This window comes from Maniola hyperantus, chromosome 19, assembly GCF_902806685.2.
Source record: "Maniola hyperantus chromosome 19, iAphHyp1.2, whole genome shotgun sequence".
Classification (NCBI taxonomy): Eukaryota; Metazoa; Arthropoda; class Insecta; order Lepidoptera; family Nymphalidae; genus Maniola; species Maniola hyperantus.
In genome coordinates, this window is record NC_048554.1 from 1,276,484 (window position 1) to 1,300,399 (window position 23,916).

General features: G+C 40.2%; 3 protein-coding genes across 3 annotated transcripts in view; 1 reads left to right on the forward strand and 2 right to left on the reverse strand.

The window, feature by feature from the left end:
* The window catches only part of p115 (General vesicular transport factor p115), a 152,921-nt gene extending 131,891 nt beyond the window's left edge, over window positions 1-21,030 (forward strand). The window contains exon 10 of the transcript XR_011237851.1: window positions 20,870-21,030. The gene's annotated coding sequence lies outside the window, so the exon portion shown is untranslated. The remainder of the gene's footprint in view (window positions 1-20,869) is intronic.
* On the reverse strand, window positions 598-9,413 carry LOC117991444 (uncharacterized). The gene is made up of 6 exons (XM_069505115.1): window positions 9,288-9,413; window positions 3,851-4,022; window positions 3,275-3,307; window positions 2,366-2,561; window positions 1,412-1,629; window positions 598-1,334 (listed from the first exon to the last, which is right to left on the reverse strand). The coding sequence occupies exons 1-6, from the start codon at window positions 9,411-9,413 to the stop codon at window positions 598-600; spliced, it is 1,482 nt and encodes a 493-aa protein (XP_069361216.1).
* Window positions 15,401-23,916, reverse strand: part of LOC117991366 (Ig-like and fibronectin type-III domain-containing protein 2) — a 174,822-nt gene continuing 166,306 nt past the window's right edge. The window contains exons 25-30 of the mRNA XM_069505007.1: window positions 22,669-22,792; window positions 20,359-20,560; window positions 19,036-19,208; window positions 18,665-18,837; window positions 18,139-18,222; window positions 15,401-18,049 (exon numbers count right to left, since the gene is read on the reverse strand). Coding sequence (XP_069361108.1) covers window positions 17,852-18,049; window positions 18,139-18,222; window positions 18,665-18,837; window positions 19,036-19,208; window positions 20,359-20,560; window positions 22,669-22,792 — 954 coding nt within the window. The 3' untranslated portion in view covers window positions 15,401-17,851. The remainder of the gene's footprint in view (window positions 18,050-18,138; window positions 18,223-18,664; window positions 18,838-19,035; window positions 19,209-20,358; window positions 20,561-22,668; window positions 22,793-23,916) is intronic.

The window sequence follows — 23,916 nt, forward strand, 5'->3', positions numbered from 1 at the left end:
GGGTTCTTAATAAAATATAATAAGTAATATAAGTCTAACTTATATCATCCCGTTTGTAGATATTTACTGTCATTATTTTCAACAAAAAAGCGACGTTTTCTATTATCATCGGAAAACTATCTTCAGCCAAACTAAATGTTCGAAGAGTTGCCCACATGTCCTGAAGTTTCATGTTTAAAAGTGTTCAATGGTTGTTTACCTGTGAAAAATCAAAATTATATAAAATTATGATATATAATTTTTATGATAATAATTTATTTTGAAAATAAGTGTTTATTGTGTTTGAACTCACCGGATTCAATAAACGACAACTGTGACTAACATGTTCGTACTAATTATTTATTCTAGACATCCACAGTATGACACTAATCAACAGTTTGTAGAAGTATCAATTATTGTTGATTCTTTGAAAACTTTTGTTTACGTAATCGATTTTCTATGACCTTTTGTTAGTATGTTAACTTATCTGATTCAAATATTTAACGAATAACTTTTATAACTGTTTTGTGCTATTGTGTATTGTGCAGAGCTATGTGATATCGGTCAATAAGTTTAGTTTATAAAATGTGCTGATAAAAATGTTTTATTTTTAAATATTTAATTAATAGTAGAGTGTAGAGTAGTATAAAATGAGTAAGTAGATTTGATCACTGCCATTAGACAAACATAATCTAGTATTGCTAATCCACCTGCTGTTAGCTTCAGCGATTTCTGAGAACTTTGCAGCATGGTTAGGACAATTTTCATGTTTGCTTTGTCAAAGTTTTCCCAATTACAATTGTAAACTGCTTTTTCAAATATATTGCTGGCATCTATTACTTTCTGTCCTATATAGCAATCCATATATATTTGCAGAAACGTATATGGGAGTTCTATATAAGTGTTTTCTATACCCCCAAGAAGCTCTGATACGATACCTACAACTATGAGACCGAATTCAATAGCCATTGTTACTCTGAAAACGGCTTCGAAATCGTTTAAGAGATTTATATCTGTTATATGAAAAGTTATTATTTTCTTCAGTCGGTTGTTGATGTATGTATTGATAGTTTGCGTTTTATGGTCAACACCATTGATGTTAGAATCCCCCTCTACACGATTATTTGAGCTATTGATATTATTTGTTTCAATGTAGTTTTCATAATGTTTTTCAGCATCTTCCCAAAGAGTTAGCATTTCATCGCTCAGTGCTAGTATTTGAGCTTCAATGTAGCCGATGATAACTAAAATGAAGGCAGTGACTCCAGCTAAAGTATAAACACCTGTGCATATGGTTATTGTCATGAATGTTGATGCTATTTCGTAATTTGGAGTTTCTATCATTGGTTCTAGACCTATAAATTAATAATGATGAATGAGACAATATAAAAAGAGACAAAGACTGAAACATTTGAGACAAATGTTTTCTTACCGTATATTACGTACAAATCCTCTGTAAAATGTCGTCCAGGCAAAACGAATGGACGTAAAACATACGCCAAACCTATCAATATGAGGCTAGACCATGCAATAATGACTCTCTTCTTTACGTCACGTAATTTTGTACGCAGGTTCTTGGAAAATCGTGAACCTGGCACTACGTTAGAGTCACATTCTAAATATCTCTGTACTATCCCTTGCACCGTATCTCTTAAAAGATTTATCTGATGTTAGTTTGTGTACTTATATTTTTTAAATTTGCTTTGTTATAAGTAACTAGAATTATTTTAGCGATTATTCGAAACATTTTATAGCAATTGGATGAGGTTTCGAATTATTTTTGTTCGAGCATCCCCACCTATCTTCAATACCCTCGCCGTGCTCTTCACCCGTCTCCTCCTCAATTATTAGCTCTCTACATATTTTTCCTCCAAATGAATTCTTTCTAGCAGCTATATATATTACGATTATAGAAGTTTCAAGTACAACCGTCGCGTCGCGCGTCGGCCCAGCTGGCTCTACCGAGCACGTCAACCGCTCGGTAAGAGATCTCCCTTTGGTACGGTCGAGCCTACACACCGCTCCCGTACATGGGCATTCTTCTTTCTGGACCTGTCTAAAATCATTAATGCCAGCGTGGCATAAGTAGCCCGAAGAGGTGCGGAATAGGGAGCTCTGAAGAAATCGAACGATGGCCATTGACTAGGCGAGAAACAGTACCTAGAGAAAGGCTAATTTAGATCAGATTAGATTTTTAATTTAAAAGCAGTACAAAGAATACATACTTAAGTTGCCTGTCCACTGGTGCGGAGTGGAGCGGAGATGTGTTGAGCAAACCAATCAGAATGTCGGTGAATAACGTGATAATTTATTCCGTCATCTGACAAAACTCTGATCGGTCAACTGATCTCCGCTCCGCTCTATACCAGTGGACAGGCAGCCTTACTTGTTAATGACCATGAACAATAACTTGGTGGCACAGGTTTCGCTATTGGTGCCCAGAGAGAACACTACAGCTGCAGCTGCGAAGTCCCCTGTCTCTCTACATCGGATAAATACAAACCAGAACATCGAGAATATGTACACGTAGATATAACCAGCGGCGGCAACAAACACTATGAAGTAATAGATCAAGGGAATGCCTGAAATAAAAAAATAAATAAAAAAATAAATAAAATGTTTTTATTTCGACCAACAAGGATCATATTGGTGTTAGTAATTACACGAAACGTAAACCTAATTGTTAGTAATTATTAATATTAGTGTTAGTAATTACACGAAACTTAAACCTATTTGTTAGTAAAAAATCTATAACTATTTAAATTAGGACAGGATCGATTTGCCAGCACGTGAATCATACAACAGTGATTCAAGTACTGGCAGTCGATCCTGTCTGAAAATACCTTCAGGAGGCCGTTGGGGCTGGACCGGACTTAGGATAAAGTCTTAAAGAAATGATTATTTTGGTTTTTGTTCAAATAATAATTATTATATCGTTCTGTCTTATTCATATCAGTGATTTCTTAATTGTTCATTCTCATTATTTTACATCAGGAAATATTGCACATCGACCTTTAGAAAGATATTTCGGCTTCGTAGAGCGTTGTCTTTGTCGTTGAGACCGACGAAACGTAACATACGCATGAGTGACAGAGACGACGCTCTATGAAGCAGAAATCTCTTTCTAAAGTTCCTGTATATAAACGTAACAATTGGACCGAAGTTAACTTTTCTTTGTATCATCTCCTGAGTTCGATTTTCGTTTTGTAATAATTTTATCTGCGCAATTATCTGCGTTTAATTTTATCTTTAATTCTAATCATAAGTCTATTGTGTTAATAATAATTGAACTTACGTTTAGTGTAACGTTTGTCGATATTGATCGTCACTGTAGGCGACGCAATTACCTTATTGTCATTCCCTTTTTATTTTTCTAAATAAACGAAAGAAGATTCGAGAACGCGCGGACTTTGACCACATTAATTTTATAATAGGCGCATCGCCGCAGTCAGCCAATGCACGCGATCGTGGCAACAGTCAGTTAGTTTCTCGAGTCTCACGTATCGAATAACCCAGTGTTTTATTTTATCGCCTACATTCGAATCTGATCCTTCCGAGCCAAATCTAATTATTATCAGCGATGTTTAGTACACCACCGATATCTATTAAAGACCGGGAAAAGTTACGTAACAGACTTGAGACCGTTTCTCAACAAATGCTCGCGTACGAAAAAGACGAGAATTTTCTGCCACGTCGCGCTAAAAGCAACATTACGCCGCGCAGTGTTTCTCCTTGTAATATGTCCACATCGACCAGACGGTCTTCAACGGCCCGAAGAAAGCAGCTGGAGCTGGAAGCTGCTCAGGCCAGGGCTCGAATCGAACTGGACCTAATAAACAGGAAACTGGAGGCGGACATAGCCGCCATCGACGAAGCGGACGTAAAAGCGCGCAGCGGCTCCAGTCGAAGCGGTCGCTCACATGTGGAAGAGTGGTTGGAGCACAGCCAGGCACAGCCGTCACAGGTTCCTCAGGCGGAACTGGCGGCAGCAGCGACGGCAGCACAGACGGCACAGCTGGCAGCAGATGATCAGTTACTCGCCTCTTCAATGCCGGTCGACAGCCTCCTTAAAGTGGCCCAGGCTCTTAAGGACATAATGGTTGCTTCGCCCTCCTCTAAAGAAGACCGACTACTAACTAGATTGGCGACTCCCAGGGACCTGCCAACGTTCAGCGGTGATTGCATCGAATGGCTGCATTTTAAAAGTGCCTTCGAAGAATCTACTCGTGTGTGTCAGTTTACAGCCTCAGAGAACCTATGGAGATTACGCCGGGCGTTGAAGGGCGACGCCAAGGAAGCGGTTACTGACCTGCTCATCGGGAACACGTCTCCAGAAGATATCATAAAAACGCTGGAACTGAGGTTTGGGCAATCTGACATCATTATAGAAAACTTAACATATAAAATTAAAAAGCTAGCGCCTTTATCAAACAACTATCAAAATGACTTAATAACATTTTCTACTAAAATTAATAATTGTGTATCCATACTACAAGCCCTAAACAAGGATGACTATTTAAGAAGCCCAGAGCTGGCCGCTGCGGTTGTCGCAAAGCTACCTAGCGTCATTTATTCGAGATGGGCGGACTACGCTTTCCCAAGGTTAAACAAGGGCGCATCGAAATTACAGTTGTTAGCGAGGTTTTTACAACAAGAAGCAGAAATGATATCCGTGGTGGGTATCACTCATAAGAAATTCGAATCCACTACATCAGACAAAAAGTTTGAAGGAAAATCTCGCGCGATACTTTTATCTTCTAACTCAGATAACAAATGTAAATTTTGCAAGAAAGGAATACATTCACTGCCAGATTGCAGAATCTTTAAAAGAGCTTTGCGCAAAGAAAGATGGCGATTCGTAAAAGACAACAACTATTGTTTTGGGTGCTTGCTAAGCGAGAAGCACGAGCGTAGCGCGTGCCCTGCTCCTCTTTGCAGTATAGATAGTTGTGGGCTGCCACACAGTGAGCTGTTGCACTTCAAAAAGCCAAAGAGCCAAACGCCAGCACCTGCAGCTGAGCCACGGCAGGCGCTCGAGCAAGACGAGACGCCGACTTCGAGCCACAGCTCGAGCGCCGCCGTGGCCCTCGTCAGCGAGCCGCGGGAGGACTCCGAGTTTCAGCACGAGGCCGCAAGGTCTCACGCCTCCGCGCCAAAGTGTGACGTGATGTTAAAGGTAGTCAAAGTCAATTTGTGTGGTGCTAGTGGTAAAATTGTGAGTGCGTATGCCTTGCTCGATGATGGAGCGGCAGTCTCAATGATGGACGCAGAACTTGCAAAAGAGCTAGGTTTAAATAGCTGTAAGTCTGAACCTATAAAATTAGTGGATGCTTTCGGTCTAGAAGTGTATCAAGACAACTGTCCTAAAATTAATGTAAAAATCTCAAACTGTAATGATACTAAATATTATAACGTTATGTTTAGGCAAATAAATAAGCTTAAGTTACCTATGCAAAATTTATCTATTGTTAATGAACTAAAATGTAAACATTTGTTAGATATAAGACAATTTGTATGTAAAGAATGTGTTATTCCTAGATTATTAATAGGGGAGGACAATTATTATCTTTTAGCCCCACTAGAAATATTACATGGTGGTAAAAATGAGCCTTATGCCACCAAATGTCGCCTAGGTTGGTCTATTCACGGTTGCTTCGGTCGCACTCACTCGCCGGTAAGTGGTCACACCTTTTTCCTCGACAGCGTTGACACAAAGGTAAGCAGCGACATCGATGAATTGAACGAGTTAATAAAGCAATCGTTCGAATTGGACTCCATAGGAATTTCGACCTTACGCCGAGAGAATAAGGCACACTTAAGAGCCGTAGAAATATTGGATTCTACAGCTCGATATTTAGGTCAACGATGGGAGGTAGGTTTACCCTTTTGCAAGGAAACGTTTACTATGCCCGATAGTTATGAATACGCACGATCTCGCTTGCGCGGCATAATAAAAAAATGCCAAGCAGACAGCGCGTATGCTGATAGGTATCGGCGAGAGATGGAGAAACTCTTCACTAGCGGCTATGCTCGAGAACTAGATGATGAAGAACTTTCGGCTAGTCACGTATGGTATCTCTCACATTTTGGGGTTCAAAACCCCAACAAGCCCGGTAAACTCAGGTTAGTATTCGATTGTGCTGGAAAGGTGAAAGGTGTATGCCTAAACGACCTCCTGTTAACTGGCCCAGACCTTTATAATTCTTTACTCGGCATCATGTTAAGATTTCGCGAACATGCATTTGTATTGATAGGAGACATAAAAGAAATGTTTCTACAAATAAAAATTAGGCGCGAAGATCAAAATCTTTTAAGATTTTTATGGCAAAAAAATGTAGATGCACCAATTAAAGTTTGTGCCATGGAAAGTCTGATTTTTGGCGCCACCTGTTCACCTTTCATAGCGCAGTATATTAAAAATAAAAATGCGCTAAAATATCAAGACTTGTATCCCGAAGCAGTCGACGTCATAGTTAACAATCACTACATGGATGATTGTTTACATTCATGCGCCAGCGAAAGTCAGGCTATAGAATTAGTGCGAGACATCACGATGATTCATAAGCAGGGTGGGTTCGAAATAACGCGCTGGTCGAGTAATAGTAAACAAGTGCTACAGACGATACCTCCCGAGGCGCTCGCGCCGACTGCAATCGAGTTCAAACACGGATCTAATAATACCATGGAGCGCACACTCGGTTTGATGTGGTATCCGAGCGATGATTCGTTTGGGTTTAAAATTTCTTTAGATCGAGTACCTAAAAATATTTTAGACGGAATCGAACCGCCTACTAAAGCAAAAATGCTCAGTATTATTAGGTCTGTGTATGACTTGCATGGTTTCTTATCTCCATTTATAATAAAAGGTAAGATTATTTTTCAAAATGTACACCGAAGTGGCGTCGATTGGAATTGCCGCATCCAACCCGACGAGCATACCGCATGGGTGAGCTGGCTGAATGACTTGAAGCGCCTCGATGCGCTCCGCATTCCGCGCTGCTACAGTGACGCGGGCGCGTGGACAGAATGTTATGCACCGAATGAGCCATCAGGTAACGATAATGAGATTTTAGAGCGACAAATGCATATTTTTTGTGACGCTTCCACCAAATCGTTCGCGGCTGTAATATACTGGCGATTTAAACGTTCGGACGGACGCGTTCTTGTATGTTTTGTTGCTAGTAAGAGCAGGGTTAGTCCGCTGCGGCCTGTGTCTATACCTAGGCTCGAACTTCAAGGAGCGCTTTTAGGGGCGCGCTTAGCGAGAACTATTGAAGCCGAGCACAAAGACACGAGGCCTACTAAACGTTACTTCTGGTCGGACTCCAGCACTGTACTGCAATGGATCCGCAGTGATCCACGCAACTACAAACCTTACGTCGCTCATCGTTTGGGCGAGATCGACGATATAACTAAATCGTGCGAGTGGCGGTACGTACCGACTAAACTTAACACGGCTGATTTAGCTACGAGGGAAGACTCTCCACCGCTTACGTATTCTGATGCTTGGTTTCAAGGTCCTTCTTTCTTACGTCGTCCTGAAGAGGATTGGCCCAAGGATCGCAAGTTCACCAAACTGGCGGAGGAGGTTAAGTGTGAAGAGAGGTCTGTACATGCGGTAAGTAGTGACCGCTCGGAGTTATTTTTGCCTAATGAAAACAACATCTCTAGTTGGATCACTCTCGTACGCGCCACCGCCAGGGTTTTGTTCTTCATTAGAAAATGCCAGCGTAAAGATGGGAAGCTTGATGTTTCTCTAATGAAGGAGGCAGAAGAACTACTAATAAAAAAATGACAATCTGACTCATTTGGAGCTGAGCTGGCCTGCTTAAAACAAGGTAAGCCGCTGGCGAATAATAGCCGTTTGTTGCAGTTGTCACCCTATGTGGACGATGGCATTTTACGTGTTGGTGGCCGAATCGACAAGGTTAGTGGAGTAGAGCGAGCTACTATGAGACCCGCCATTTTGGATGGCCAACATCGCATCTCCCGTCTCTTAGTCGAATATCACCACAAGAAGGCGTTGCATGGCGCTAACGAGCTCGTCGTAAATCAGTTGCGACAACAGTACTGGATTTTAAAGCTCAGACCTACTGTTCGCACGATAAGCTCGCGTTGCTTGTTCTGTCGTTACCGACGTGCAACCCCTCAGCCGCAACGCATGGCCGAATTACCAGGTGCAAGACTGCAGCACAATAGACGACCTTTCAGTTATTCTGGAGTTGATTTTTTTGGCCCTCTCGAAGTCACAGTCGGTCGCAGAAGACTTAAGCGGTATGGTATGCTCTTTACTTGCCTTACTGTTCGAGCGATTCATATTGAATTAACCGAGGATCTCACGGCTGATTCCACGATCCTTGGGCTCAGGAGGATGGCAGCTCGCCGAGGATTGCCACTGGTCCTTTACTCAATAATGGTTCGAATCTACGAGCAGCAGATGCTGAACTTAAACGCAGTCTAGAGGAGCTGAACACCAGCGTTTTGCACGAAGACGGCGCTGTCAGAGGAGTAGAATGGAGGTTCATACCTCCCGGGGCCCCAGAGATGGGCGGGGCCTGGGAGCGAATGATCCGCACGGTAAAAACAGCCCTAAAGGTAGTCCTAAAACATCGTGCACCGCACCCGGACACGCTCGTTACCTTGTTGGCGGAGGTGGAGGCGCTGGTGAACAGTCGGCCGATAACTCACGTATCGACCGATCCTAACTATCCTGAAGCTTTAACGCCAAACCATTTCTTAATAGGCACATCATCCAATGGACCTACTTTCGGTAAGTACGATGATAAGGACCTGTGCCTAAGAAAGCGCTGGCGAATAGCACAACGCCTGGCGGATATGTTTTGGAGTCGCTGGGTTCGTGAATACCTGCCGACCCTCCTGCCCCGTCAAAAATGGACCCAGGAGGGTAGGTCGTTACAGGTAGGGGACTACGTAATCTTAGTCGAACCAAATCTCGAACGTAGCAGCTGGAGGCACGGCGTAGTGAGTGCGACCCACGCGGGCGCGGATGGACGAGTCCGTATAGTTGATGTGCGCACGCGCACCGGGTCGCTGCGTCGGCCGGTGACGCGCGTCGCCTTATTGTCCCCTCATGAAAGTATGTAGTACTAACTAGTTAGCACTAAGGGGGCAGATATTGTAGGCGACGCAATTACCTTATTGTCATTCCCTTTTTATTTTTCTAAATAAACGAAAGAAGATTCGAGAACGCGCGGACTTTGACCACATTAATTTTATAATAGGCGCATCGCCGCAGTCAGCCAATGCACGCGATCGTGGCAACAGTCAGTTAGTTTCTCGAGTCTCACGTATCGAATAACCCAGTGTTTTATTTTATCGCCTACAGTCACCATTCGTAGTATTACAGCAACATTATCCAGCATCGTGGGCAGATCACAGCGATCTAGAGAGAACTTGCCGAGAGGCAGCCTCATTATAATTTAGCTCACCTACTTAACCTTTTTTCCACGGTGTAGTTTTCTGGCTCGTTCTTTAGCGATTAACAATGAACAATGAAGTTATTTTATACAGCAAATCGTTTAATCGATTCAAATTATTTATTAATTATTATAACACATTTTATACTCATTACCATTAAGTACTTTAGTTAGGTACTATTCCGTAACTTAACCACATTCTCCATAGAAACTATTTTCTCTTTAATTAATTTATTTTTAATATTTTATATTTATTAGTTTTATGCAATGAGACTGACTTAACAAAGTCCAGCCCAAATAGGTACGTGCCAAATATGGTATTTGACAACTAGTCAAATCAGTTACTTTTTATCAAACGTCAAAACGCGTATTTTAACTATTATGACGTAGGCATCCGCTAAGAAAGGATTTTTGAAAATTCAACCCCTGAGGAAGTAAAATAGGGGGTTTGGTGTAGTCCACGCGCATGAAGTCGCGAGCATAAGCTAGTTGCAAATAAAGCATCTGACTGACGCTAGAGGTCAACGAACGTTGCGTGTGTAGGTCACTCGGAGTCAATGCCGCGTCGTAGGCGGGGCATAGACCCGAGTTTTGCACGCTATACATTGCTGGTTTGAAAAATACTAAATCACTAAAACTACAAAATGAGGCAAATGGTTGTTGGTATTGGATTGTGTTTAGGTAGTACATATAACAATAACGCTAAGTTTTTGCTAGAGTTCTGATATATCCTGTATATTTAGATTAAAATGTTATAAAAAGTTAGGTACGCGGCATTGACTTATATATTACTTCGTAAGGACAGGGCCATTGAACAAGCTTAATCGGGGAACATACATAAAAAATAAAAAAAATATTAAAGATTCCGACGAATTGAGAATCTCCTCCTTTTTTTGAAGTCGGTTAAAAATGACACCGACTCATTGGTCCTAAAATGTTTATTTAGCACCAATGCAACCTAAGTGACGTCTTGATTTCAAACGGGTCGTTCATTTTAGTATCTAAGAGGTGGCGCTGATTTATTTGGTTCCAAAACCGTGAAAAATTTTGTTCGCTTGGGCATATCTTGTCATTTATATCAATGGTACGCGGGTATAGAATTAAACAGAGTAAGTAGTTAATACGAAATACAATGTCGATGTCGATTAATTGGTAATTTTCTTGTAATTATTTTACAGCAATTAAAATTATTTAAGTGCAATTAATTGTGTTAGATTAAATTAATAACATAATTAGATTTATGGAGTGCAAAATATAGCTTTAAGATTATTATTCTGCATAGAGGGATAGGTACAAGTCCCGTAAATTGCTAATTGCGCTGGAACCATGTCTTATTAACATCGAAATGACGTCATTTTGACGTCAGCAGAAATAAAATATAGGTACATCAGCTCGAAACTTCAGTCTAGTGTTGACGTCACTAAAATGGCGTTAGCAATTTGCGGGACGTATAACCAAAAAGTATTAAATTAATGAGTATACACGTCACCCGCGCTCGCCCGTACGGGCTTAGCCGGGTGGGGGGCGTTCCCTCCCCGATTGCCATCTCGACCTGTCGCGTATATACTCGTTTCCTACATCAAGATCAAGCACTGAAACTTACTGGAAACATTGATTACAAATATTATAATACGAGACATTTCACCGCGATTAATAGCCTCATCTGGTGACAGAAGGGCTGGTCCATTTTTTGCGCAACGGATCAGCCTGGCTGTCCAGCGCGGAAATGCAGCCAGTATTCTGCGGCATCGTTCCGCGCAGGCATAATTTGTATAGTAATTAAATAAGGCTAGCTTTAAGTTTTATTGTAATATTTTCATTACAATGTTATTGTCGATATTTAAATTTGAGTGGGACCTCAACTCTCTGATTACAGCATAATTATCCAAAAATAAGTTCAACATTATTCGAGCAGATCTGTATCAGCCAATGATGGTCATTTCAGTTGCATTACATCGCCCGGCGGCCATTTTGTTCCATGACGGCAAATGATGGTGTCTACAAAATCTAGTAAAGGAAGCTGTATAAAAATGATATAAGTTGTAGTGTACCTGATTACACTGTCTCGTGTGCTCATAGACAATGTTACTACGTCAGTGATACCCGAGCCGCAGGCGAGTGTGGACGAGTGACAGCTGTTGTTCGCGTGCACTGCCGAGCCAGTGTCGGAGACACCATTAATTAGCAGACCCTACATAAGTATTTGCTGAATCTTAATGGTTTTTTAAATAGCTGGTTTAAAATAGCTTCTAAACTCCAACCTCCTTTGTGTAATGTGGGCATAAGCTAGTGCAAGATAATTTAATTATTAATGTATATCAGCTAATGATGATAATGAATTACGTAAACTTAAAACTAAAGCTACGGTCCCAAACGCGCCCTGATCTGAGTTGAGCCTCTACTGCTTAATAGCACCTCCTCGACCTCCTCCTCCCTCCTTTTGGCCAAATTATTTTTGCTGGTTGACTTACACTGGCCAATGGCCATACGATCAAGTTTACCTTCAATACTGCAGTGGCCTCATATACCCACTGATAGTCATAATTCATACCCCGTCAAGTTTACTGGACACCGCTTCAAGTCTGCTGCAAACTTGACGTTTTTAGGGTTCCGTACCTCAAAAGGAAAAACGGAACCCTTATAGGATCACTTTGTTGTCTGTCTGTCTGTCAAGAAACCTACAGGGTACTTCCCGTTGACCTAGAATCATGAAATTTGGCAGGTAGGTAGGTGTCATAGAAGACATTCGGGGAAAAATCTAAAAACCGTGAATTTGTGGTTACATCACACAAAAAAAAATGAAATTGTGGTCATAAACTAATAATTAGTATTTTCAATTTTCGAAGTAAGATAACTATATCAAGTGGGGTATCATATTATGAAAGGTCTTTACCTGTACATTCTAAAACAGATTTTTATTTATTTTTAAGTTTTTGAATTATCGTGCAAAATGTCGAAAAAATACGACTGTATTACGGAACCCTCGTTGCGCGAGCCTGACTCGCACTTGGCCGGTTTTTTTTAGTTTTTTTTTAAAGGTGGCTGGCTTGATCGAGAGTGTTCTTAGCTAAGTATAATGAAAGAAAATCTATTCAGCCGTTTGAAGATTATCAACTCTTTTCTAGTTTTCTTATTAGCATAATAAGACAGGTTATTATTATCCGACCCATACATACTTATTAGTATCCAGACAAATTCTAATAAGGCGGCGACGATGGCATAAAGAGCATGAAATAAAAATTAAATTGAAAATTTAATAACCCCCGACACAAAAACCCTCTAAAAAGTAAAACAATTCGTGTCGGGGGACTGTCAGAAGAATAGTTTACATAGTAACTAAAGTTAACGAATCACTATGGGGGTGCGCCAAATCGACGAGGCTTGGATTAAATGGTCTATTTAAAGGGCCTATGCATTGTCTATAAAATAAAAAATAAAATAAAATAAGAATCTTTTTTATTCGTATAAACTTTTACAAGTACTTACGAATAGTCTGATGCATCTACCACTGGTTCGGAATGCCTTTCCTACCGAGAAGAACCAGCAAGAAACTCGGCGGTTGCTCTTTTCAATTTGTTGTTTTACGTTTTGGAGGGTTTTTTTGTGTGGGGGTTTTTTTTAATTTTTAATTTATTTTTTAATTCTTCGGTTCACATCACGAACTACAGAGCTAAACTAAGCTAGCGATTCGTAGCTTAGTAACCGAACGAAAAGAACTTACATCGGCCATTAGAATGACATTTCGGCTTTGTAAAGCGTTGTCTCTGTCACTCATACCTATGTGACATTTTGTCGGTCTCAATGACAGAGACAATGCTCTACAAATCTCCTTCTAAAGGTCGATGTGGACTTTGTGGAGGTGGACTTTCTGCCGTGTACCACGTACGCGTCTCCCAATGTGGCCTGCGCTTTATGGAGGACTCTCAGATACTTATATGCAGGTTTTCTCACGATGTTTTCCTCCACCCTTAAAGCAAGTAATATTTATTTACTTAAAACGCACATAGCTTCGAAAAGCTAGAGGTGCATATCCGGGATCGGATACCGAACTATTAACCAACGAGGAGGAGGGAAGTCAGATCGAGGCTTTTTTGTGGAAAATTGCACACTCTAGTAATATGACATCTCAGAGAGATTCAATAAAAGAAAGAAAATATGGCCAGCGTCGATTATAAATGGCTTAAATGAAAATTGGTTGGTTCCAACTGCAAATTGGTTCCGACCGCTAACTTAATCAGGGATTTATTTGTACAGAGTTGACGCTGATTGGACTTATTTTAAAAGCTTACGGAAATCAGATTACCTGATAAAGTACCTAAGTACCTATATATAGTTATTAATATTACATTTGAATGAGTCTAATTTAAAGTCGAATTATTAATTATTCAAAATAGGTAACATGTTACGCTTACTGGTGGTCGAAATTGTTTATTTGTAAGATGATTTATACCTAGTGGTGATAATTAATTACATACTTAAAACTAAAGCTACATTAAATATTATATTGTATATAAAGCTACGGCCACACCTGCGCATCGAACACTTAAAAAAAACGCAGGGGGTGCGGTAGCCCTATATGAGCACACCTATAGCACGCGACAGGTCGTGAAGGCAATCGGGGAGGGAACGCCCCGCACACCCGCACTAACCAGGTGCGCCCCCTCCCCCCCTGCCCCGTACTCCGATTGCCATCTCGACTGTCGCGTACTATGCTTACCTGTTATTTATAATAAGTGTACTTAGAGTGTAATTTGTAAGTGTACTTAGAGTGTAATTTGTAAGTGTACTTAGAGTGTAATTTGTAAGTGTACTTAGAGTGTTTTATCTTTATCTTTTGTTTTATTCGCGTAAAAACAAACTAAAGGAAAAGCCCCAGTGTTTGCTCTCAAACAATTTTGCGTATCTAAGTAAGTAATATTCCTTTAGAAAACGCTTAAGAAAACTTGAAACTTTCATAATTAAGGTTCTCATAGCCGCTAAAATGAGTTGGGAATTGTTTAAAATATTAAAAGTTTCACCGTTATTATATGAGCTAATAATTCCTTTGTCTACAAATTGCCAATACTTAAATCATTACGCCAAGAAAAGTTTCAAAAATTTCAGTTTTTTTAGGGTTCCGTACCTCAAAAGGAAAAAAGGAACCCTTATGGTATCACTTCGTTGTCTGTGTGTCGTGTCTATCACGAAAACCTATAGGGTACTTTCCGGTGACCTAGAATCATGAAATTTGGCAGGTAAGTAGGTAGGTAATTCAGATTTATTCCTTTACTTGTGCTATCTTATAGCATAAGTAAAGGAATAAATCTGAAAACCGTGTATTTGTGGTTACATCACACAAAAAAATTAAAATGTGTTAATGAACAAATAATTAGTAAATAAGAATTAACGCGGAGGCTGTGTGGGTGTGAAGGGCGTTCCCACCCCGATTGCCATCTCGATCTGTCGTGTACTATAGAAGGGGTATGACAGTTTTTATAAACCCATGCCCCTAATCGGTTTCTTCACGGTAGGTATCGTATGGTGTACCTACCGAATAAATCGCTTGATGATCATTGACTTTGCCGGTAGGTTTGGTCGAAGTGATAACTTAGAGATAAGTTATAATAACGTAGATAACGTAGATAATTAAGAAATCAGAACACTGATTATAAATGCGAATGTGTTTGTTTGTTGGTTTGTCCTTCAATCACTTCGCAACGGTGCAACGGATTGATATGATTTTTTGCATGGGTATAGATAAAGATCTGGAGAGTGACATAGGTTACTTTTTATCCCTGAAAATCAAAGAGTTCCCACGGGATTTTTAAAAAACCTAATTCCACACGGACGCAGTCGCGGGCATCATTAAGGAATAGTGAATTCCCCAATTGCCACTGCGGGGAGTCGACATCAGGTCCTCCCACTTAGAAGGCCACAGTGGTCACCACTATGTCAGGGAGGTCGACAAAATTAAGGGACGAGGGAGATAGATTAAAACACATACATTTCTTAAATATTTTTTTATTAATATTATTTACAAATCTAATCACATCCGTCTTTTATCTAAAATTATTTTATTAGTATAGGAAAAAGAAGTCCCTAATAAAAACTATCATCACATCATCCGCTGAGCAACAGCTTATCATTATCACACTATGTAGGTGATGCCAATGACTTCTATAGACTGAATTTTATAAGTTACACCGATGTACATGTGCAGTAATCGAAAGGGCCCCATATATGGTTCGGTCGCTTCGATCAATCCTAAGAAAATCATGACGATCCATCGCTTCAAAAATGCCGTACACACACGAAACGATTGGTCGTTACGATCGATCATTTACTTGTTCATTTACTTGTTGTGGAACGACAAAGACGCGCTCGAATAATTCAATATGTACCATATAAAATGGAAAATGAAGTTCTTTTCCTTACTAATGAGGCGGTAACTTTATTTTGGCACAGAAGAAAGAAGAAAGCTTTGAAAAGTGTGGGTTAAGAAATGAGTATTCGCATGATAAAAATCGAATCGTTGGTCGCAAAGAGCCATATAGGTACTGTCGATGAATCGTTACGATATTTATGATTGCATGGGTTTTTGTTGCTATTCCCGATATCGTCTTCGATTAAGTAAATCACTATCGATTCGTTTCGATGAGTCTGAAACGACGGATCGTAAAGATCAATCGTACCGTTTATGGGGCCCTTTATTTTTGAATGGCGCGAAAATATCTCAGCCAATCATAGCGCGCGAGCGTCCACTATTGGTCGTTGCCTACGCGCCATTTTTGTACACGCGAATTCCGAGCGAGATAGCACTAGTCTCTGTAGTTCTTGTGTTTAAAATCTTAACGTCAAGCAGTAAGGTCTGTATTCCGCCATGCGTTTGTATGCGTGTCAACACACAAGCGTACGATTCTGTATTCACTTTTTAAAACATGAGTGTATGAGCTCTGTCTATCTGGAGTTTTATAAATCTTTGACATAGATAGGTATGCTGAACACTGAAACTGCACTCACGCGATCGCGCACTCATCCGATCCGAATCCGTGAAAATACGGATATAAAACAAAAAGGAACGTATTTTCACGGACTCGGATCGGATGAGTGCGTAACCGCCGAACGGCGGATCCGAGTCCGAGAAAGTACGTCCTGAAATTGGCATAGAACTATTTGTATGGTATGACATAACTTATGACATAATGAAGTAGATATTTTTTATATCCGCATTTTCATGGATTCGGATCGGATGAGTGCGTGATCGCTCTTAGGCATAGAGTAGCAAAACCGGAAATTCAGCAACTCAAAAACGCGAGTCATGTCATATCATGACAATCAAAATATCATCAGTACATAGTGTGATTATGATAAGTAATATTTTTTCCAAAGTTTTTAATTTTATAGTTTCGCAATTTTAACAAACCACGGCCAAATTAATATTTTTGTTATTGCACTAATAACAAAAATATGAATGCGTTTCCAAAGATTGCAGATTCCAGATAAGTGCAAATAATTGACTTTCGCTTAAGAGATTAATTTAACACACAGGAATTAATTAAATTAGATTTATATAAGTCCGGGGTTTTGTTAAAATTGCATCTTATCCTTTTACAAAAACTTGTAGTTTCCAATTAGGTACTTATGGAATGTGTGTTTTTATTTACATTAGTTACATAAAAACGGGCCAAAAGGTAACTAACACTATAATAAACCTACTTCATAAATTGTTCGAAGGCACATTTTTTTATAGAATGACCTAATTATTACGGATTTAAAACTCTGACACTATTTTTAAACTAAATTATTTCACTAACGACCGCAGTAACAAATAAAAATCACCATTTGCGCTATTTCACACCAGTTTTCTTTATCCAATTAAATATTTTGCAAAGAATGTAATTGCAAAGTTGTGAATGCAATAATTGCAAAGACATTTAATGTTTTTGTAAAAAGCGCACGGAATAGCGATAAAGATGATTCATTTAAAAGCGATTTCATAGTTACGACGATCGATAATGAAATCGATATTTACATGAAATGTTACGTTACATTTTTTTTTGGTTTAAATCACATTAAGTATGGTACTGAAAATATATTTGTATTTATCTACACTCCGCTCATATCGCGGCTTGGTCTCATTGTCTACGTTGATGTAATATTGCTTCTGTCCCGGACTGACCCGCAATAATAAAATCCTATAATAATAATTTGATGGTCACTACTTAGTACTTAGAGAGTTCACGGCAGCACATACGGCTCACGAAAACTGGTGTATGACACCACGCGTGATGAAAAAACCAGTTTATTTGAGCTTCAGTGTAAGCGAGAGAGCACTAGTGCAGTGACGTCACGCGGAGTTTAAAAGCCGCGCGCGGTGTTTCCGCCGCTCAGTATTTGGGCGCCACCCGCGGCGACGACAGCCGCGGCGAGCGGAGCGGCGAGCGGCGAACCTCGGGCTATGGCTTCAGTCTTTTGAAGCCCGCGCCATCGTGACCGAGCTTCAGTTCCTCATAGAGAGAGGGATCGACTTCCCTCGCTGTGGGGATTGTCGTTCCGGGGTTCTGTGTTTCTTGTCTCCACGCGTTGCTGTTTGAGACGCCATTTGCAATTCCGTTTTCTCCATTCGCAACAACGTTGCCATTTGGCACTGTTCCCTGTAAACACAATATTTTGTTTTATCACATTAAAGGAATAACAAAGAAAATTCATGATGGGTCTACTTTAAAGTAAAGAAATCTCTTACGTTGACAATGTTGTCTGGGTTAGGTTCTCTGAGGTAGCTGGGATTTTCAAATGCAACACCTCCTTGGGCCTTTAGTCTTAAGTTCTGGAAAATGAGAAAAAATGGTCAATATCTACCCTCACTTGAAATAATATTTTTAATCTAATGAATGTTTCTTGAATGGACCTAGTACATCTATCATCAACTTGTAAATCTCTTGAAATATTAGCGCGTATTGTTATTCTAGTTTAATAACGTATTGATTTACTTTTTACTCTTTGTTCGCGCCGCTAGAAAGCTTTCTCTATCTACGGACTGATACGACGTTAGCCACAGACAACTTCACTCTAGACTTGTACCACAGACTATCCACAACTTACACTGTCTGTGATGTTCACTGAGTCTAGTACCACAGACAAACGTTTACTCTGTGTTGTTATTCAAATAAATTCTAATGAAAAAAGACGTATTTCGTATGCATTATTTTCCCGGACATATATTTTTTAGATTTGAAATCATGTGGAGGTAGGATAACTTGAAGATTTACCTTCCTATGTCTATAATACAGTCCCGCAGCGAGCAGGATGGCAGCCACGAGGATGCATGCCATCGCGACGCCAACCGCTGACGCAGTGCCGGAGCCTTCCACCGGCGCAGCCGCCGCCCCAGTCTCCTGGCCTGCCGTCGTGAACATGATGGGCTGGCTGAGCGATGATGTCCCTGGGGATGAGTAGACAATAATTAATATGTCAGCAACACCGGCTAAATTACTGTTTATATTAAACTTTTGTTTAATAATTCTATGATAAATAAATTCTTATTAACATGTAGGTACTTATAAAATAAGGTCAGTTGTGTGTCAACCAGCCTCGTTTCATTACATGGTGGCAGAGGTGGGATTAAGCTTGGAACACTTACCAACATCGTTAGCTGCCTTCACAACACATTCATATCGGACGTCGTCCTTCAGTCCAGTGAGCACCACGCTCGTCTCGCTCGTGTCCAGCTTCTCAGGAACTTTGGCACCATATGCCCTCCAGAACACTCGGTACAGGTATACCGTTTGCGGGTTCTTTAGGGGCGGTTCCCAACTGTGGAAGATCGAAAAATTGACTTATCACATCATCATCATCATCATCATCATCCATCATCATCATCATCATCATCATCACCATCATCACCATCATCATCATCATCATCATCATCATCATCATCATGACATGCGGGTTGGTAGACTTCACACACCTTTGAGAACATTATGGAGAACTCTCAGGCACGCAGGTTTCCTCACGATGTTTTCTTTCCTCACGTTGTGTTTATTGCAAAGTGAAAAAAAAATAGAGATCCCTCAAGTAATGTAAAATAGAAAGCTCCAGCTAAGACATCAGTCAAAAATTTCGCGTAAAATTAATGTTCCAAATTATAATCTTGATGGCACTCCAGTGAATTGGCAAAGTTTGAGAAAATTTTATGAGCTCCGGCGCTAAGTATGAGCCTATATTATTGTCAATGTACATAGGGAAAATAAACTTTCAAGAAGAAAGACTGATTACTTATTTGTTACGAAATCAATGACTCTAATGACCAACTAGAAATTCAATGAAGAATGTTTATTTGAAGTAGGCTAATTTGGCGCTTTGATACGCCAAAGTTATCAGGTAACCAAGTATTACGCGCGGAGAAAGCAACAAAAATCGCTATTCGTCGGTTCATGCAGGTCCAGGCTGAAAATCAGCTCAAGTATTTATGTTCCCGTGTATGTACAAGTCATAATGCATTATGCTGAGCTGGAACCTTTTTTCGGGTTGGGAGTGGACCACTCATGATACAGTTTTAACTTTTAATGCTCAAGTGGAGAAAGCGCGGGGATAACTCTTCGGTAAGTAGGTAAGCATAACAATTGTAACGTGTGACACAATTTACAAAACAAAACGTTTTTCTTTCCTCCTTTCAATTACAATCTGTGATCTAAAGACAATAGAACACTAGCTGATGTACGCTTGGATTTAGGTTTTTAAAAATCCCGTGGGAACTCTTTGATTTTCCGGGGTAAAAATTAGCCTATGTCATATCACTCTAGGTCCGAAACTATATCCATGCAAAAAATTAGGTCGATCCGTTACTCCGTTGCGACGTGATTGAAGGCCCAAGGCCAAGGCCAAGGAAGGGAACGCGGGATTGAACAAACCAATAAACCAACAAACTAAAACACTTTCATAATTTTAATATGGGTAGTGGTACCTGAGTAGCACAGAGTTGGGCGTAGGAGCAGCATGTGCCTTCAAGCTCCTCGGCGGGCCGGGCAGCTTGGCGCCAGAGTCCCTGAAGCAGGCCAGGGCTCGCCGCGCGTGTTGGAGAGCGCAACTCCTGGCGACGGTGCCTCCGCGGCAGAGCTCCAGGCAGTTACGAGGGACGCCCCAAGATGCGCAACAGCTGCGATGATCTGAAATGAATTTGAGGCATGAAAAATTTCCAGAATCCTAATACTGTTTAGGGTTCCGTAGTAAACAAGGAACCCTTATAGTGTCGCCATGTCCGTCCGTCTGTTCGGCCGTGCGTCCTCGTTTAATCTCAGATACTATTAGCGCTAGAAATCTATAATTTTGCATGGGTATAAATATTAATCACGCTGACAAAGTGGTTAAAATATAGCAGAATTAATTTAATTTCATTAGGTCGCTATGGACCATTAGGGTCAAATTCAAAATCGAATATCGTCGTGAGTTTATTAGGGTAAAGCAGTGTTGGTGCCAATAGGCTACTTGACAATTTTTTTAAGTTGGTCTTAAATGGTTAATATTTGTCCTATTATATCAAAAAAATTAACACTATATTTTTTTGCGCCCTAAAAACCGTAAAACTTTAATTTAAAAAAATATTTTTCTTAGACAGGTGAAAACACTGTCGGCCATGTTTGGAAAACACTGTCGGCCATGTTTGGCCGATAGATTATCTGTGCTCTGACGTCATGCATTTGTAAACAACAGTATAACCCCAGGGTTATACTGTTGTTTACAAATGCATGACGTCAGAGCATAGATAATCTATCGGCCAAACATGGCCGACAGTGTTTTCACCTGTCTAAGAAAAATATTTTTTTTAATTAAAGTTTTACGGTTTTTAGGGCGCAAAAAAATATAGTGTTAATTTTTTTGATATAATAGGACAAATATTAACCATTTAAGACCAACTTAAAAAAATTGTCAAGTAGCCTATTAGGTACAATGAACAGATGCTTGCAATAAACTTATAATTTATTTTAAATGCTGACTTCAGGGATTCTTTAGTACCTGTAAAGTACACCAATAAACTTTAGTATTTTAAAAGCGAAGGGTATTTTCACGAGGCGATAGAATACGCAAAGGGAGCTTACGTCTTGTTACAACCGCCTAAGCCGCATATATTGCTGAATTGCCATTTCCAAGTTGACATCAATAATAAATTGTCAATCAGCAGTATGTGGGCCTATAAAAACGCTACATCTCGACCAAATCAATCAGTTCTCAATCCTTCGGTCTCATCTTCCCTAGCTACGGACCCGGGCTCTGCCTGCCGGCTAGGCTTTAAGATAAAGACTGGAGGAGACTAACTCCGGCTCGAAATAACCCTTCGCTGGGGTCCCGCGAGTGGTGTAATCCAAGTATCCATAATTACGTCCGCTGTGCCAGATCCTTCTTTCCACGCACATGCAAACTGTGAAACCAACTCCCATCGGCGGTGTTCCCACTAGATTACAATATGGGGTTATTCAAGGGGCGGACCAACAAATTCCTAAAAGACCGACAACGCATCGGCGGTTCCTCTGGTGCTGCAAATGTTCATGGGCGGTGGTAATCACTTAATATCAGGTGACCCACCTGCTCGTTTGCTCGCTATCTCTATTAAAAAAATATCGGTTTAAAGAATTTATTCTCAAAAAGAACATACTGTTCACTTACATTAAGATTAATTATATATACATTTTAGTAACTACTAACACAGACGCATGCATTACAAATTTAATTTTAAATTTTACTATAATAATATTATCTTAACTATGTCTATACCTAATTATAATATTTTTTATCTAACTTATTAACTATTTCAATTTTATGCAAATTACAGGTTCTAGTTAAACAATGTTGTCCGCAACATATTTCTTTAGCCTATTCTTATATTGAACAATGGTTTTAGTCTGTTTTATCACTTCAGGTAAGCTATTAAACATATATATTACACCCTCACACATTATATTTTTAGTTCCGTAGGTTTTGTTCGTGGTTGACAAATGTGTAATTTACTTTTATTTCTAAGATTATAGTTGATAGTTTTTTGTTTAAATGTTATATTTGGTATGTACAGTTTTACTAGTAATTTTTTTAATGAGAAGACATGTGTTGTATGATTATTAACTCTGTATCTGTGTGAAGTGTGGACAATAAATTAGGGGTCTATCAGACTCAGTGGTTGTTTCTATTAGCACCGGACACCCCCACCTAACATTGGATCTAACAGTCTCTGCTTCGACACTTCGTTCAAGGGTGTTGTTGTTGATGATGAGGATAAAAGTACCTGATCCGTCGGCTGCGCACTTCATGAGCTTGTCGAAGTCATCCATGCACTCCGGTCGGTCCATGATGTTGTCCATATCGAGGTGGAAGCTGCACGCGTCGATACATGTGGACGATACGTTCATCTGTAAATAAACACCAAATAAAATTAACAAAACTGACAAAATTTAACAATGGAAAGTAAATTAACAAGTTCTAGTAAGTAAATTGGAAAGTTCCGGAGGTTGGGGGTTCGATCCCGACCTTTAACTTTTCGGAGATATAGGTACGAATTAAATACGGTAAAGGAAAACATCGTGAGGAAACCTGCATGCCTGAGCAGTCTCCATTGTTGTCAAAGGTGACAGGTCGAGGTGGCAATCGGGGAGGGAACGCCCCGCACACCCGCACAGTCCCCGCGCTAACCCGGTGCGGCCGAGCGCGGGTGACGTGCGGGTGTGCGTGGCAACTCCCGCCTCATACCCCGATTACCATCTCAACCTGTCACGTACAAAAATATGTGCAGTCTGCCAATCCGCACTGGGCCAGCGTGGCAGGTTATGGCCTGAACCCTTCTCATTCTGAGAGGAGACACGTGCTCAATAGTGGGCCAGCATTGATCGTGATGATTATTAGGTGTACAGAATAGGGTAACTTGTATTTTCTATCAAAATATAAAGATTTTGATTATGATTAAAACATAACGTACAACAATTTCAATTATAAGAAGAAATGCTTGGCTCCGATTTAATTTCCCAACAATAATACCTACTGTAGTCAAAATAAAAGTCAAAGTCAAGTCAAAGTCAAATGATTTATTCAAAATAGGTAATAAATTACTCTCATTGATGGTCTGGTATGGTGTTAGATTTGTAAGATATAGTGGTGATAATTATTACGCAAACTTAAAACTAAAGCTACGAGGGTTCCAAACGCGCCCAGGTCTGAGAAGAGCCTACAACAAACTCAGCCGGGTATTCTTTTTATTATCACCACTTTACAAAATTATTGAACTTATTAGAACTATCACAAAGCCGTTAAGCAACTCATTCCCAAGCTTGCTTATCATTTAAATAATCTTTATCCAGTCTAAGGACAGGAAGATAATATGTTTCCAGTCTAAGGCAGTGGACCGACCGCCGCGCCGGCGAGAAAACGACTAACTGTCGGCGATTTTCTCAAAAAACGCACAATAAATGCACATTCCGTGTAAACGCAAGAGATGCATATATCAAAAGTTGCTCCCTGACTGTTCACACTGCCAGCGACG

Bases quoted from the DNA above. Each gene is read 5' to 3' on its own strand.
- LOC117991444 (XM_069505115.1), bottom strand. From the start codon at position 9,413: ATGAGGCTGCCTCTCGGCAAGTTCTCTCTAGATCGCTGTGATCTGCCC. The intron at 4,023-9,287 runs GTGAGACTCGAG...CCGGCATTGAAG, and splicing joins AACACTGGGTTATTCGATAC to AGGCGAGTAACTGATCATCT. The intron at 1,335-1,411 runs GTAAGAAAACAT...ATTAATTTATAG, and splicing joins GGATTTGTACGTAATATACG to GTCTAGAACCAATGATAGAA.